Below are 16,637 nucleotides of genomic sequence, written 5' to 3'. Positions count from 1 at the left end.
AAAATGCAGGTGAGAACTACTTTGTCTCTTACAAGTCCGTATGAGATGAATATAACAATGGGTGCCTTGGTGGTTAATTCATGATAATTAACATGAATCCTTGAAAAGGTGGGATCCTATACCTCTGAATCATATACAGTATTGTAACTAATGCTACCTCAGTAGAAAAAATGAATAGACTACTATTTCCAATATAGCATAAGGTAATTACGGGGTTAAACCATCAAATTTGTTTATATTGTAACCTTGTGAAAGAAATATAAAAGATCAAGAGTAAAAGAGTAGCCTATTTTGTTTGTCTAATATGACAGAGAAACATCTTTTTTCCTATGGTCTTAATTTTTAGTTCATGAGTACAGTAACCGCTCAGTCTCTCAATAACATTAATATTCATTGAGGTGTGTATGCATTTCTATATACACTATAATAACTTGTAGGCTAAATAAAGATTAGTCATGCTTTTATGCCCCTGGGCTCTGTGGCTATCACCTGCGGCCTAGAATACAGGAGAAGCTTGGGAGCAAGGGCTTGGCGGATACCTGGAGTGTGGCATGGGCATGCGTAAGTGTGCACACCAAGACCTGGAGGCTGGGGATATAAGGGCTGCGTCAGACAGGAAAAGTGGCTATGGAGGAACAGCTATGAGAGGACGAGAGATTACAGAGAGGCAGGACCAGGAGACAATGTCAGAGAGAGCCCAAAGAGAAAGAGTAAAGATTCACTGGGGGCTGGGAGGCCTGCCAGCCTCCTTGCCTTGCCAGCCTGCTGGCTTCCCCCCAACAATCTTGTTGGGTATCCCTGGTGGCACAAGGAGTTAAGCACAACACTGTGACACTATCCACAGCCACTGCAGCACATCCCCGGCCCGCCAGGGAGCTACTCACATGGCGCAGCAGACCTCTCCTGTCTCACCTGCTGCTCCCCTCAGCAGATCAGTCTGTTCTGTTTCCCACTCTGTCTCTGGTGAATCCTCTCACCCCCGCACCTCTGGCCTGTATACCAGTTACTGTATGCATAAACAAATAAATCTTAAACATGTGTAGAAAGAGCATTAAAGTCCCAAAAAGCCACTGAGGGGTCCAGGACTCTCCCTTGCCCATCTGCCTAAATTGATAGAGAACCTGCCCCTTGTCTTGCAAGCACTAAAATACTGTAATGAAGAGTTTAAAATTTTTCACTGTGTCCTTAATCTCAGGCACAATCATAGGCAGTGATAAAAGATATAAGATTGTTGCTGTCATGGATACACATTTTAAAGTTGTACTTTGAAATTCAAATGAAGCATTTCACATTCCTCACTGCAGAATCCATTATATTGTGATAACTTAGAGAAAAGAGAAAATGTCTTGCTACAAATTTATCGAACTTGCTGTTTGAGTAACTAATACGAGGGCAGAGTTTGACAAAATAGTGCTCAAACACATTATAGGGTCATATAGTCAGTTCAGTGGGTTAAATATACAAATGTATGTGTGTATACATATATAGATAATTAAAATAGAAACGTGAAACAAATTGATAATTAACATATATAATATGCCCATATGTAAATATATGAATTACAATAGGATGGTCTGGAAAGAAAATATGAGGTCAAAAAATAAAACAGTTTATCATGTGTTATACTGTAAAATGTGTTTCTTCCTTTAAAAAACATTTGAAAACCACTGATTAATAATGTTTGTGTTCCTAACAACCTCTGTGGTCTGCTCCCAGATCTTTGACCATTACAGCAAATCTCTCTCTTCATGGTTAAGATGACCCTATATAACAACAGACAGCCCACACACTCCTGTTGCATGGGTGAGTTTCAGGTAGCAAAAAAATTTGCTATTGGGGTAACAATTTCTTTTAGCTCCATTACAAGAAAGGACATTGATGCCTCATTAACATCTCATTTATGGGGCAGTGGGAAAGTGGCATTCAGTATCATGAGGGTCCATTTTTTTATCTGTTGCAAGGAAAAATTTTTTAAAAACTTACTTATTTTCAGGTGAACTCCATGGCATGGATTTCAAAAAAATATTTTAGAGAAAGTCCAGAATGTATCATTGAATATGAATAATAATAGAATTCTGAAGAAATCAGTTTCACCTTTTTCCTAACAAGGCTGTTTATTCCATTCACTGCTGAGGAGATTTCACAACAGTTCAGGGCACGGCTAGACGAATATGAGAAACCTGACTTTGATCTGGACTTAATAACTACTCGCCCGTAAAATTATTATACTAATGTGTACTACACATGGGTTGCTGTGAAAATTAGGCCAGCATGCAGATCAGCCCTTCATATAGCACTTAACATATGGACACTTAGTTAATAATTGATAGTAGGAGCTATTAAAGATGAATTAACAAATACGTGACACTTAATTGTTTGTGTTCCCTAGGGCCAATACTTTATAACATTGAATTATATTGCTATATTGGATTATTTTAAATTATTTTAAGATATGCAATGTTTACTAGAGTCTCAAATTCATCTTTGTTTTATATATCCCTGTTCCAGATTCTTTGCAATATATTGTTCCCTCACACACACACAATCTGATATCATACAGACAGCCGTCTGAGCTTATGGTATTTCCTCTTTCTAGGTTTATCTCAGTGTCTCACATACCATCTAGGGAAGAGTTATGAGGGCTATGTGTTTCACCTGCGTCTCTGTGTGTGTTTTCTGAGGGTTTTGGTATAGAAAGAGGAAGGAAACTTGTTTACATGTATGTTTACAAAGACAGTTAAATGTGCGGTGATGACTTCTAATAGGTGTAAGGCTTCAACAGTGTCTGAAAGACACCAGGAAGAGAACAATAGTATAATGCCCAGGGAAAAAAAAAAAAAATAAGTAAAACGACCTCAAGAGTCTCCTTACATTTTTTAAAAGTCAAGAATTATTGCACCTCTACAAACAAGTCTATCTGCACTTGCATAGTTAGCAAATGCAAACTGTCTTCCAAGAGGATTTCTGACCATGGGCCTTTTTTTTCTCTCACTCCTAAATAAGGTGGCCGTGCATCTGTGTTCAACCCATCCATTTACTTTCTCTGTGGGCCCAGCCCAGCATACTACACATATAAATAGATATATGGGTCTCCTGGAGACTAGATAAAAAGCCTAGTTTTGAGAGAGTATTGATTTTTTTAACTTAATAATATAAAATACATTTTTATTTAGCTTGGACAAGCAATAGTACTTATTTTTAAATTAAAGTATATTCCGTTAGTTTAAAAAGCCTTATTCTTCCTTTTAAATGAATTTTTAATGGTTAATTAAAACCTGATGAGTATAAGAATTATATAAAAAGCATTCTTCCTTTATGCCTGGAATAATAATTATTCCTATGAATTGTTAAGAAGTAAAGAATCAGCACAGGAAGATCAAAGTTCAAATTGCAGTATTGTAATAAGACTTTTGATTGAATTATTTGAGACATCTGAATTGTCATATACAAGTAAAGATGATATTTTTGTATAGAAATATGGATTAAGTAGGGTAATGTGAATATAAACACTTTTTAAATTGGAAAGTATAATATCAAGGGTAGTTATACTATGATCAGTATTTATATGCATGGTTTAGTATTATATCAGTGGACTCAAAGTTTGGTTCAGGTGCATCTATGAGTTACTTAAAATTATATATACATATTTACTTATATCTGTATTTGTATATATGTATTTTTTAAGATTTATTTTTATTTATTTATGAATACAAGGACTGGAGTGTAGGCCAGCAGTGCGGGTGCGGGAGAGGATTCACCTGAGACAGAGTGGGAAGCAGAACAGGCAGATCTACTAAAATATACTGCTGGGCCTCCCTGGTGGTGTAACGGGTTGAGTGCAGCACTGTGAAGCTGTCTGCAGCCTCTGCAGTGCGGGTTTGATTCCCAGCTGGCCAGGGAGAAACCCACATGGTGCGGCAGACCTCTCCTATCTCGCCCGCTGCTCTTCTCAGCCGTGTTTTTGGTCCTTCTGCATGTTCTGCTCTCCGCTCTGTCTCTGGTGAATTCTCTTGCCCTCCCATGCCTCTGGTCTGTACCCCAGTTCTTGTATAAATAAATAAATCTTTAAAAAAATAAATAAAATGAAATATGTTGCTGAGGTCTGCTGCCCCATGTGGGTTAGTTCCCTGGCCAGGGATCAAACTCATGCCACAGTGGCTGGTAATAGCTTGATAGCACTGACACTTTAATCCCTGCACCACCAGAGAGGCCCCTGTATTTGTACATGTTTTCAGTTTTACAAGATATTCCCAAAGATGTCAGAGTAAACAAATATTAAAAAACACTTTGATTTGGGCCTCCCTGGTGGCCTAGGAGTTAAGTCACAGCACTATCACTTCTAGGGCCTGAGTTCCAACTCAGACAGGGACCTGGGTTGGTGCAGGAGACCCATGGTGCAGGAGACCTCACCTGTCTCTCCCACTGGTCTCCTCAGCAGTGTATTTCAGTAAATCCACCTGTTTTGCTCTCCTCTCTGTCTCTGGTGAATTCTCTCACCCCCTGCACCTCTGGCCTACACCCCAGTTCTCTATGCAAAAATAAACAATTTAACAACAAAGCACTTTGATTTGCAAATCTATATACTCTTTTTTGTATTTACTACTGATGTTCCTTAAGTAGTATCTACACATAACCTCCAAAAAAAACTTAGATGAATTCTTTGTAGATGTTTGGTAAATATAACACAGGAAGCCTAAGCCAATCAAAATGGTAAAAATTAAAGTTCTGTATTTTCTAATGTCAGAAAGAATATAAATATTCATAATAAATGAGAATAGTTGGTCTACTGTCTATAGAGAGACAATTTGTAGGAGACACGTTTATAAAACAAGATGGGCAGAAGGAAAAGCAGTGACATGAGATGTAAATTCGGCTCATGTCCATGTCCTGAAAATTTGGGTGTGGCACTTAAATTTCCTACATCTCTAGGTAATTCATCTGAAAAATGGGAATAAAATTATCTATACATCCCACCTCATAGGACTATTGTGAAAATGAAATGAAATACCATCAAATTTAAATTTAATATATTATACCATGTAGAAATCAAGTAATCATTAAAATGAATGATTATCAGTGTTTTGTCTGTTATAAGTTATCAGTGTTTTGTCTGGCTCATGAAATTTATGGTTATTTCTATAGTTCAATTACTATGGTCAAATGACAAATATAGAGGCCTTCCTGGTGGCACAAAGGGTTAAGTGGCAGCCCTATGAAGCTATCCACAGCCACTACAGCATGAGTTAGATCCCTGGTCAGGGAGGTGACCCACATGGCGCAGCAGACCTCTCCTGTCTGGCCTGCTGCTCCCCTCAGCAGTGTATTTCAGTAGATCTGCCTGTTCTGCTTCCCACACTGTCTCTGGTAAATGTTCTCATCCTCACACCTCTGGCCTGTACCCCAGTTTTTGCATGCATAAATAAATAAAACTTTAAAGAAAGATTTGCACCACATAAAGAAACAAGTGAAATTGAATATATGCAAGTACATAAACTAATATATCAGTAAACTTAATTCATGTTGTCCCAGTAATAACAGGATACTTTGAATTTTGTATATCTTTTCATGGAATTCACTCAATATGTAAAATTGTAAGAAGTATATATGTATATATACTTTTTATAATGTAGCATATATATCATATTAGCAAATATCTACCAATGGGGGATATTTATTTTTGACTAAGCTTAATCAAGCTAATAATGAGTGGGTAAATAATGGAGTGTACATGTTAATTGAACTATGAGAAACATCTGCTCCCTCTTTCAACCCAGAAATGCTTTCTTTTCCTAGTTTTGGAATAACATATTCTTGGTTTTCCTCCTACCTGAATCATTTTTCCATTTATCAGTTGTTTCTTAGTTCTCTTTCTAGCTACTCAATATTGTGGTGCCTGAGGATTCATTCAGTAGATCTCTAATGTTACCACAATCACTTCCTTGATATTCTTGTATTCCTCATGTATTTAAATAGTATATATACTTATGATATACATCATATAATTATATATAATATATTATGATCATATCAAATATGTCCTATATGGCCATAAAAATATGTCACATAATTATATAAAAGCAAATAATTATCATATACTATCATTAAATCATACATACATAGTATGTGTATATATTTATATACATATACTGCATGCATGTATATATGTATCTATACACACACACACACACACACACATGCAACTGTCTCTAACTTGTCCCTCCAACTTGAAATCAGGATTCAAATATCTACCTGCCTAACTTAAAATCCTTGCTACCTGAATAAATAAAATTAACAGCACAGAAATTGGGGTCCTAGCCCCAACATTGCCCCACATTAGTTAATGGCAGCAACTGACACTAACAAGAGCCTTTAATATATTAAATTATCTTTTCTTCTCACATCCTTTACACAATGTATTAGCTAATCCTTATACTCTATACAGCCTTTGACAACAATACCCAAAACACAGGAAGGATTTAATGAGCTAAATTTGAAAAGCATTTAGTATAATGTTTGGCTTTCACTAAATATAATAAGCTATGGTGTTTCTTGGTTGAACACTGCAGTAAGAGTTTTAGCTCTTTGATCTCATCCAACAATAACTGTAGTACTGTAATTCCTAAGAATATTAAGAACAAATACACACTTCACTTCTCAGATGATAAAAGCAAGACACAGAGTTTTTAAATAGGTAACTAGTCTCAATTGCTAAGGGACAGAACCAGGATTTAAAACCAGGAATTGGACTCCAAAACTATAGGGTATACTGAATGTTAGCTATTAGATTAAAAACTACTATATGTCTGAAAAACCACAAAAGCTATTTAAAATACAATAGCAATAAGAAAATTCCCAGGTTATATTCATATCACACACACACACACATACACACAAATATAAACAACTCTTACATACAAACACAAAGGTCAATGAGAAAACTTGAATGGAATATCCATTCTCATAAACAACAAGAACCAGAAAATTATTGACAAAAAATCTGTAGTGCTTATATGAAGAAGAATGTTCATAAATGTTTCTGAACAGTTCTAAGTCAGTTCTCAAAAAAGAAAAGATGAGAGACAAGTCATGCTCCTGGATAGGAAACAAAACTATAAGCTGCCATTTTCCCACAAATTAAATATAATCACAATTAAGTTTCCAACAAGAATTTTAATGAAACTTGACAGCTGATTATTATGTTCATTTGGAGGAGAAAATGCACAATAGGTAAAAGTTTCTGAGAGTAATAAAAATAATTTGCTGTAAGAGTTATATAAAAAAATCCTTAAAATTAGTGTTTAATTTAGTCCAAGTATATCAATAGAAGTGCATATAGACAAGAAATAGATTTATGTAGATTTAGAAATAGAGTATATAAGAAAAGTCATATTAAATCAGTGATGGAAAATATAGGCTATTCAAATTATGTTATTGAGGGTTACTCACAAACACACATATACACACACATACAGAGGATACTTGAAGAACAGGAAGAAAGGAAGGGGAGGGAAGGGGAGGGGAAGAAACCAAAAAGTAATTATTGAATAATAGAGAAAATACCTAAAATTAAAGAAATACAAATAGTACAAATACGTCAGTCATCCCTGCAAAGCATTCATGTAACCAACAGGATAAAAATACCTGGTGCTCTCACAATTTTTATGGCGGTATCCAGAGTTCGAATTTAGGAGAACAATGAGCTCACATAGAAAGAAAGGATGAAGCATCAGAATAGAATCAAGGTAACAGTAAGATAACTTAATCCTGAGATATTTCAAGAAAAACTAAGCAAACCAAGCCAAGTAACAATGAAATATTAAAAAAGAAGGAATGATTTGAGAGCACCAGAAATGGGGAATCCAAAATCAAAGGACTGGTAGTGAGCAATGCATCCATCTATATCCAAAATAAGGATGAAGTGTCAAAGAAAGTTGCTGAACAAAATGTAAATGTTATGAACTCTGATAAGGTTAAAATAATACAATGATCAAAAAGTTGAAAATGAAGAGAAGTGAGGACATATTAGAGAAAAACTAATCAACCCAAATTCCATTGGCAGGGAGTTAATGATCATTGTTTTGAATTAAAATGTGGATATAATACATCCAGTTTCCTATTGGTATTCATAATCTTTATTCTTAACTACAAAGACACATTTTCTCTAAAAAAAGTATTCTTGTGGTAAAGAAATATGTAAGTTTGGTGATTTTTCCCAAATGATTCCAGATTATTTTTATTCTATTAGATAATGCATAGTATGTCAATTATAAATAGCACACACATGTCTGTCTATTTGTCCTTTTATTTGTGTAGATGTATAATTATATAATTGTGATCTTGTTCATCATATTTTAAAATATATTTTTATCTTACTGTAAAGATTTGGGAATGATTTGTGTTTTTCTTAACTTGAATACATTATAGCAAAACAATAAATCTTACCTTATTAAATGCATTAATACAAAATCATGATGATAAAATGATTATAGACCCCTGCAGGTATCTATTTGTTGAATTGGTATGAATTGGTTTATATGGGAGAAAGATGCTGCATTGATGAGATTGGCCAAGTACTTGAAAAACATGGGGTGAGGAGATTAGCATGCTGTGCATCCAGGAAAGAGGTTTGCTGTGTTTTTCTGACCCCATGGCTTTAATCTGCATGCTATGAAGAAGCACTGAATACACAAAGTGCAAAATTAGTTGCAAATAGGAACTAAGCATCACCATTTTGAAGGCAAATGAAATGAAAATGACTGGACAGGAAGGGGAGAACAGAAATTTGTGCTCTGCTAATAGAAAAGTCCTGAGAACTCAGACTTCTTTGCTTTGCCATAGAGTTAATAAGATTGGAATTATCTGGTAACAGTTCCCTAGCACAAATATCAGATGCTTGCACAGGTGGCAGTGGTGAGTTACCACCTTAACTATGGATCCTTGAACAGAAAAAAAAAAAAAAAAAAAAAAAAAAAAACCTAGAGGAATGTTTATCTAGTATCAGATGAAGTTAGGTAGTAGTTAATCTAGAGAACTGCATGATGTAAATTTTGCTGGTATGAATCAGTGAAATACAGATAATTTAACCACATAAGAACTCTGGTATCATTAAACCTTCAAAAACATATTCCAATTACATAAAAAAAAAGCAAACCTGCTGATTACAAGTCCTAATTTCCTGTTATTTCAAAGGTTTTGACCTAATGTTAGACATGCCTCTTGAAGATAAACTCAGAATGTTTATCATAGTTATGAGTAGTGTAAGTTAGTGTCAGATAACTTATCCTTCATGATTTTACTCTCTGAATAAAGAAACAACAACTATATATTTAATTTCACAGAGGTTCATTGAATACTTATTCCCTGCAGAAAATGGTGTTAATTATGTTAGTCATTGAATTCCAAGATATTTTTAGCATGGAGTAAAACATGCTTTGTGTTTACTGTTTTATGAACCACTTAGAAAATATTGATTTTTTAAAGCATGTAAAAGAGGTAAACTAATATGGATAATATGACAGAACTTGGATAATATGACAGAACTTCAAATATCTATAGCTAATTGGTGCTAGGATAGGGATTAGCTTACTTAAAGAGCAGAAACAGCCCATAATTTACTAGGTTCAGAGACTAGACATATATGAGTGTGTGAAACTATGTCTCTCCATTACCTCTCCATGCGTAGGATCAAATATCTACTTAATCAGAAAGTAGCTTTAAATAAAAAAACATTTATTTCACAGAGAAAAACTGACTACCCGCTAACATTAATGCAGGAAAACACATGGACACCCATATCAAAAATGTAGGAAACCAAACATAAATCAAAGTGATCATACACATTAGTACTTTTTCTTAGTTTAATTGAATCTTTAAAAGTGCCTTTTGAATTTAATAGACTTCCTTCTGTTAGACCTACAGGAACTGAAATTTTATCATAAAAATGTTTGAAAACATAAAATGTGGATTGAAATGTATAATATTTAAAAAAATAAAAATATCATTTCTACTAGGATTACTGATTTTTTTTTTCTTAACCTAAGACTAAAGTATTTTTTTTTAAAGATTTATTTTTATTTATTTATACAAGCACTGGGTACAGTCAGAAGCGCAGGAGGGTGAGAGAATTCACCAGAGCCAGAGCGGGGAGCAGAGCAGGCAGAAGGACCGAGGTACACTGCTGAAGGGAGCGGGCAGCAGGAGAGGTCTGCGTGCCATGTGGGACCCTCACACGGTGGCCGGGGAGCAGCCGGGGATCGAACCGGCGCTGCAGAGGCTGCGGGCAGCTTCGCAACCCAGCGCTCAACCACCGCGCCACCGGGGAGGCCCAAGACTAAAGTATTTTTATAATTATCTACAAACTCACTTTATTAATGTGAAAACTAATGCTTGCAAGAGTTGTGGCAGGTGTTTTTGAAACAATGAATAAACCATGCATGCCTTCATAGAGAAGAGAATCCTAATAGGGAAACTACTTTTAAAATAAGAGTTTTTTCTTTTTATTGTAGATCCTGTCTGAACTCTAGCTGAACATACTCTCTCCTGTCTATGCTGTGCCATGTTTCCTACTTAGGTAACACACAGGCAGTGAGAGGACACATTGGAAGGAACAGGACAGGGCATGTGAAAAAGTGCACACAGATTTCAATCAGTACAGTGAGTTTTGGAAATATTTGTGAACTTGGGGTTTTGAACTTCCTGAGGAATAAAGATTAGAAGCCCAAATGCCATTATTTTATACTTCAATGCTATGAAATCAGTGGACTCTTATTTGGTCCACAGATGGAAAACAGATATTCTTGTTTCCAGGGACAACCCTATTTTATGTCTGTGATTATATTCTCAAAAATGTTCCATCTGGGAAGTTAAATTCTGGTAGAGAGCGTCACAGCCCCTTTCTAAATTGCATTTGCAGGTTACTTCAAATTGTTTTATCTGACTTGAGGATAAATCTTTTTTGCTATGCCTGAACTTGCTAATAAATGTATTTTCATGTAATTTCCTATTTATTACTCTTCTTCCTATACTAAAGATTTTCTTGATTTCCATGTATGTTTCATTTCTTTAAATAATAAAGTGTCTAATATTGTGAAGTACAAAAATAGCTCATTAATAATAGTGCCAAATACTCATGAAAACACAATAACTGTGACGTGCAATGGGAATACATTAAACTGAGTTACATAGTGTTTTCTCAGTTTTAATAAAATTAGGTGAAACAAAAACACCAAACATACTTTTATTTCGACCTTAATCATTTTTAATAGTTTTTTTCATGTAAGGTGAGGTGTTTGTGTATGTGTGTGTGTGTGTGTGTGTTGAGTATGTCTGACTCAAATTCAGCGTGAAAAGTAATTTCAATATGAAGTTTACAGTACCCAGAGAAGCAATGCATAAAGTATTAAGTTTTTACAGGCTCATATGTGAAAAATAAGATTTGAAGTTAGTAATCCTAATTAGAAGTTCTTTTTTTAAAGATTTATTTTTTATTTATACAATAGCTGGGGTACAGGCCAGAGGCTCGGGAGGGTGAGAGGATTCACCAGAGACAGAGTGGGGAGCACAGCAGGCAGACCAAAGGTACTGCTGAGCAGAGCAGCAGTCAAGACAGGAGAGGTCTGCTTCACCATGAGGGAATCTCCCTTTCTGGCCAGAAATCAAACCCGTGCTGCAGAGGCTGCGGACAACATCACAGCACTGTGCTCAACCCACTGCGCCACCGGGAGGCCCTAATTAGAAATTTTTTGAAAAGCAAATCCTCTAGTCTGTTTTGAAGTTGATATTACAGAAAAATAGTTTTGAAACAAATTATCAGATTATGGCTTCCTATGCTACCTATTTACTCATATAATTGTGATACTGAAATATTATTCTAATCTAAAATAGACTTTCATATTTATAAAAGAAGCTTAATAATCTTTTAATATCTCATATAATAACATGCTTTCTATATGTTTGTCTTTGAAAATTTACTTTGTGTGTATACACATATACACTCAATTTCCAGGGATTTGGGATTAAGAAATTGCCTAACAGACTTGAAAGATTGTAGTTAGATTGTGATGTACACAAGAAAACTTACTACCTTCTTACCAATAACACACTTACACCAAAATGAATGTCTAAACTACAATCTTTTATTTTTCAACATGCTGCTAAGTGATAAAACACACATAGCATATACATATACACACACACACACACACACACACCCCATTGGAGAGGCTATTCTGACTTGTTTTAAAGTACATCTAGCAATAAAATTAATTTCCATTATAAGGCTCTTTGTCATCTCTTTTAGAAAATGCATGTCCATTAAAGTTGAAAAAATATATATAGTATATTGAATTATAATTATTTATTCAAGTAGATGCTTCTTACAAAGATTACTTGCTATGTAAAATGCCCCTTTTGTAATTGCAATAGCTGTATGTATTTAACTTACATTGAAAATAAAGGGGGCATATTCTTTGACCTTTTGTTATTTATAGTCTAATATAAGCAACACTGCAGTTGAATTCAAAATAGTTCTCTAATTTGTCTGTTTGAAACTAACCCTCACCATTGGCTTTTCAACTGTTTCATTGTTTTGATTTATTCCAATGAGTCTCTAGTTTAAAGAAACTAAATACATACTGAAGAGATAAGGGGATTCTACTGTCCTATTTCAAATTAAAACATAACCTCTAAATATTGTGTACAGTAAGCCAAAGCCAGTATCACATACCTTTCGAGAATGAATTTCTTTCACATACAATGGAAGTAGAAACTCAGATATACCTTCAAGTCGGATTCCCTTCTTGGTGACTCTCAGATTTCCCATACCATCCTACAAGCAATGAAATATAGTTCACTTTTAGGTTAATTAGAGAATGAGTATCCGGCCATAATTTTCTTAGGCCTAAATTGAGAAAACAGTAGTTCAAATCAGTGATGATTGAAGGAAAATGAGAGATTGATCTACTTAATAAATGATTGCAGCAGTTTTGCATACATTTAAAGGGCTCTTTAAGGTAATTAGGGGAGGAAGGATAAAAAGGACCTGGTGTCTTTTCCCAGTTCTATTAGATTGAGAGTTCATCTGTGAATTACTTCTGTACTTTCTTCATGCATCCGTCAGTCTATTAGGGATAACAGTACTCATTCCCTAACTATTTGAAACAGTTGGCAGAGAAAGCTAGGAATATTGATACATGACAGCTGCATTCATATTTCCACAATATTCAAATACATTTGTACAATAGTTTTAACAAGTAATTAATGATTGACTGGTATTAATAAGCATTGTATCCAAATTGTTAATAAAGCACATGTCCTCCCCATTTACCAAACAAAGCCCTATAGGAAGGTAAAACAAGTACATGAATAACATTTGTAAGACAGAATAAATATATTGCAAAAACAGAGTGATAATGGGAATTAAAGAAAGGTGATTTCAAATCTGGAAAGAGAATAAACATTTGTCACAAAAAAAGTGATTCTGATACAAAGGCCATAAGAATATGAAAGTTCAACTGAAGTTGCCCTTACAAAGGGCGGGGCAAAATGAACATTCTGGTAATATTTAGGACATAGTATGATACACAATCTGGGTAATAGATAGATATAGTGAGAGAAAATAATTGGGAATATGTTTTTAAGTCACAGTGAAGAAAGCCATGTCTGCAAAGCTAAAGAGGCTGTACTGAGAAAAAACATAAAAAGTTCTTGTACAGCACAACAGCTTGAAATATTCGGAGTTAAGATTCAAGAATAATCTGTTGGAAGAACTACATGGGGCAAACTGACAGGGTATAGGTAATAAAGCATACTTATTTATAAGGGTGAGGAGTATGGTGAGAAGCAACCCATATGACCTTATCACTAAATTTATTTGTAAATCCTGAAAAGAGTGGCATTTAAGATTAATCCCAGATTTCACAATTATGAAGAATTAAGGAACTACAACAATTTAGAAAAAAAGATTGCTGAAATTTTAGATTCAATGACAAAAATAAATTCAGATTTGAATGTTTTAATTATAAGGCATCATTGAAAAAATAGGTATTGTTCATCAATTATTTATTCATCAATTAGTACTGTTATAGAAAGCAGTTTGGGAGTGACAGTTACTTAAGGTCTACCCAAATCTATCATAGTGAATGAGAAATTTCCTTATGCGAAAATATTTGTAAAAGCTTGAATAATGACTAGGTCTGTGGATTGCAAAGAAAAATATAAATTCAGAGAAACTGTAATCAGTATGAGAGGAAAATCAAGAGACTATAATGGCCCAATACTCTTATCTCAACCTAATGAAATCAGTAAATCAATATAACAATGAACAGAATTCTGAGTAAGGTTTTTTTTTTTTTTAGTAAGTTTTTTAATCTTAAGAAAAAGGAAAGTATGGTTTCTGGTTTAAGAAGATTTGATCTGGGATAAAGGAATTCATTTTGAGGGGGAGCAACTGGAAAAAAAAAAAAAAACAAACTTAAAATGGATACAGGGAATGTTTAATAGGGTACTGACCAAAAACCAAAAAGTAAACATGAGAATTTGCTTTACTAAAAACTTAATCTGATGGGAAAATATGTCCACTTTTGTAGGAATGAAACTCCCTGTTCGATCTGAGATAGGGCTGACTTAAACCTATTTTATAATTCTTTTTTTTTTAATTGCAAAAGTAACTAAGACATTGGGGTCTCTACTTATTGGCTCTCATTAGTAAGATTTTAAATCATTACACCACTTCAGGAAGAGAAACAGGCAGAATTAATAGTAAAAGAGACTCAAAATTGAGTGTTTACTAGTAGTAATGGCAGAAAATCTTAAGAATGTGGTGTTCTAAAGTAGGAAAAAATGGTGACCCTCAAATGACTAACCATTATTTTTCTTGTTAATAGAAACAAGTAAATCCAGGATAGCAATGTTGGGCTGCAAAACTAGTTCAGGGTCAAGACATGTCAAATGACAATAAATTAATGATCCAATTCCATAAGCGGTAAGCAATATGAGAAATGTTCAGATAGGTTCTCTTTAAAATATGTAAGTTCAGATTTTAAGATCTTGTAGGTGAGAAACACTCCAAACAAAGACACCTGAAGAACACTGCGGGCAGTGGAGACAGTAGATTGGAGACAGACTTCTGTTATTAGAAAGTCAAGATTATTAGAATATCACATGTGGCATTAAATTATTATTTTGTCTCAGAGAGTTTTTCTTGATTAAATATCAAACAGTGACGGTCTATATATTCTCAAACAACTGCTAGAATGAAATATTCTCAAGTTCTCCAAGTGTTACTATGGAAACAGTGCAAGTTTTAGAGACTATCTCAGGACAATAGAAACAAATTTTATCAAAAACATAATTCCCACTTTACTACAGGTTTCCACTATATGAAAAAGTTTTTCCTATGAAAACTTTCCAAGGCAAAATGTCATAAAGAAATTTAACAATTATCATTAATTTATATGGAAACATTTTTAGCACTCCCAGCTTCAAAAAAGAACCTACAATAATACCAAAGAACAATAAAATCTAAAATAACACTAATATGCAGTAAATGCAGGGATGATATAATAAAGAGTATAAAGTAGTTCAAGAGAAGGTGCTTCAAAGTGTTACTCTCACTGCCCCAGTTATGTTCTGTCTCTAGAACTGCTGCTACAAAATAAACACTGAACAATATGCTTGCTTTTAGACTTTTTCATAAAAGCAAAAATATTTGGATTTCTTGGTTTAGCAAATACTACAGTTATTTCATAAAAGTGAAGTGTTGGAAGGTAAACTTTCAAAAAGTGAGGTATATGTATATTAATTTTTAAAAACTGTTTTTATAAATTGATGAAAAATAAAATAAAGGGAATTCAAAGTTGAACACACTATAAATTTTGCTATATATATATATATATATATATATATATATAATGGGAAGTTTTTAATCTGACACTCAGCGTGTTCTCTTCTTATAACTTCTACTTAACAAATAAATGTTGGCACATAAATAATTATATTTCATTTAAATTAGATGAAATAGAATCCCCAAATATAAATGTAGGATTATTATTATTATAGAATTCTGTTGCAAATACAACCTCACATTCCATGTCTCACATACCATGTCTATTTATCCTTCCTATTATTTCTGCTATTTATATAAAATAGAATTTTCAAGTTTCTTTATATTATCTACATGCATATATTTACATGTATATGATACATGAAGCTAAATGATATGAATTCACTATACAGTCAACCCAATCCTCACACTCTTGCAACAAGTTTATTAATAATTTTTGAGAGTACGAAATAATCTGGCTTCCATTCTGTAGGAGTAATAGAGTATGAATTTATTCCTGCTCTTCCTGATTCACTATATTCTTGGTACCTTCCCCATCTAAAAGGTAGAAACCATTTTTGAATGTTCTATTAGAAATAATATTGCCAAAAGAGCAGAAAATTACAGAATCTAATGTAACTATGACCCACCTATACTTGGCTCTGTCACCTTTTCCTCTTTAAGCTTGAGTCACTTAACTAATATATTTGTGTCTTAATTTTGTCACCAGTAAAATGAATAATAACATAATCTGTGCTATATGTTTATCACAAGTATTACATGAGGATATAAAAACTTAAGTCTTATGTGGATGTAC

At 34.0% G+C, this 16,637-nt stretch overlaps 1 protein-coding gene across 5 annotated transcripts in view; it reads right to left on the bottom strand.

Moving 5' to 3' along the window:
- SGCZ (sarcoglycan zeta) overlaps positions 1 to 16,637 on the bottom strand; it is an 874,970-nt gene that overhangs the window by 125,470 nt on the left and 732,863 nt on the right. For 4 of the 5 annotated variants that reach the window (XM_054700821.1, XM_054700823.1, XM_054700822.1 and 1 more), the window contains one exon: positions 12,725 to 12,826. The exons of the other annotated variant lie outside the window; for it this stretch is intronic. In XM_054700821.1, the coding sequence (XP_054556796.1) occupies positions 12,725 to 12,826 (102 nt within the window). The remainder of the gene's footprint in view (positions 1 to 12,724; positions 12,827 to 16,637) is intronic. 5 annotated transcript variants of the gene reach the window in all.

This window comes from Talpa occidentalis, unplaced genomic scaffold, assembly GCF_014898055.3.
Source record: "Talpa occidentalis isolate TD23 unplaced genomic scaffold, MPIMG_talOcc4v2.1 talOcc4.4, whole genome shotgun sequence".
NCBI classification, from domain to species: Eukaryota; Metazoa; Chordata; class Mammalia; order Eulipotyphla; family Talpidae; genus Talpa; species Talpa occidentalis.
This window is presented reverse-complemented; position numbering and strand designations above follow the sequence as displayed.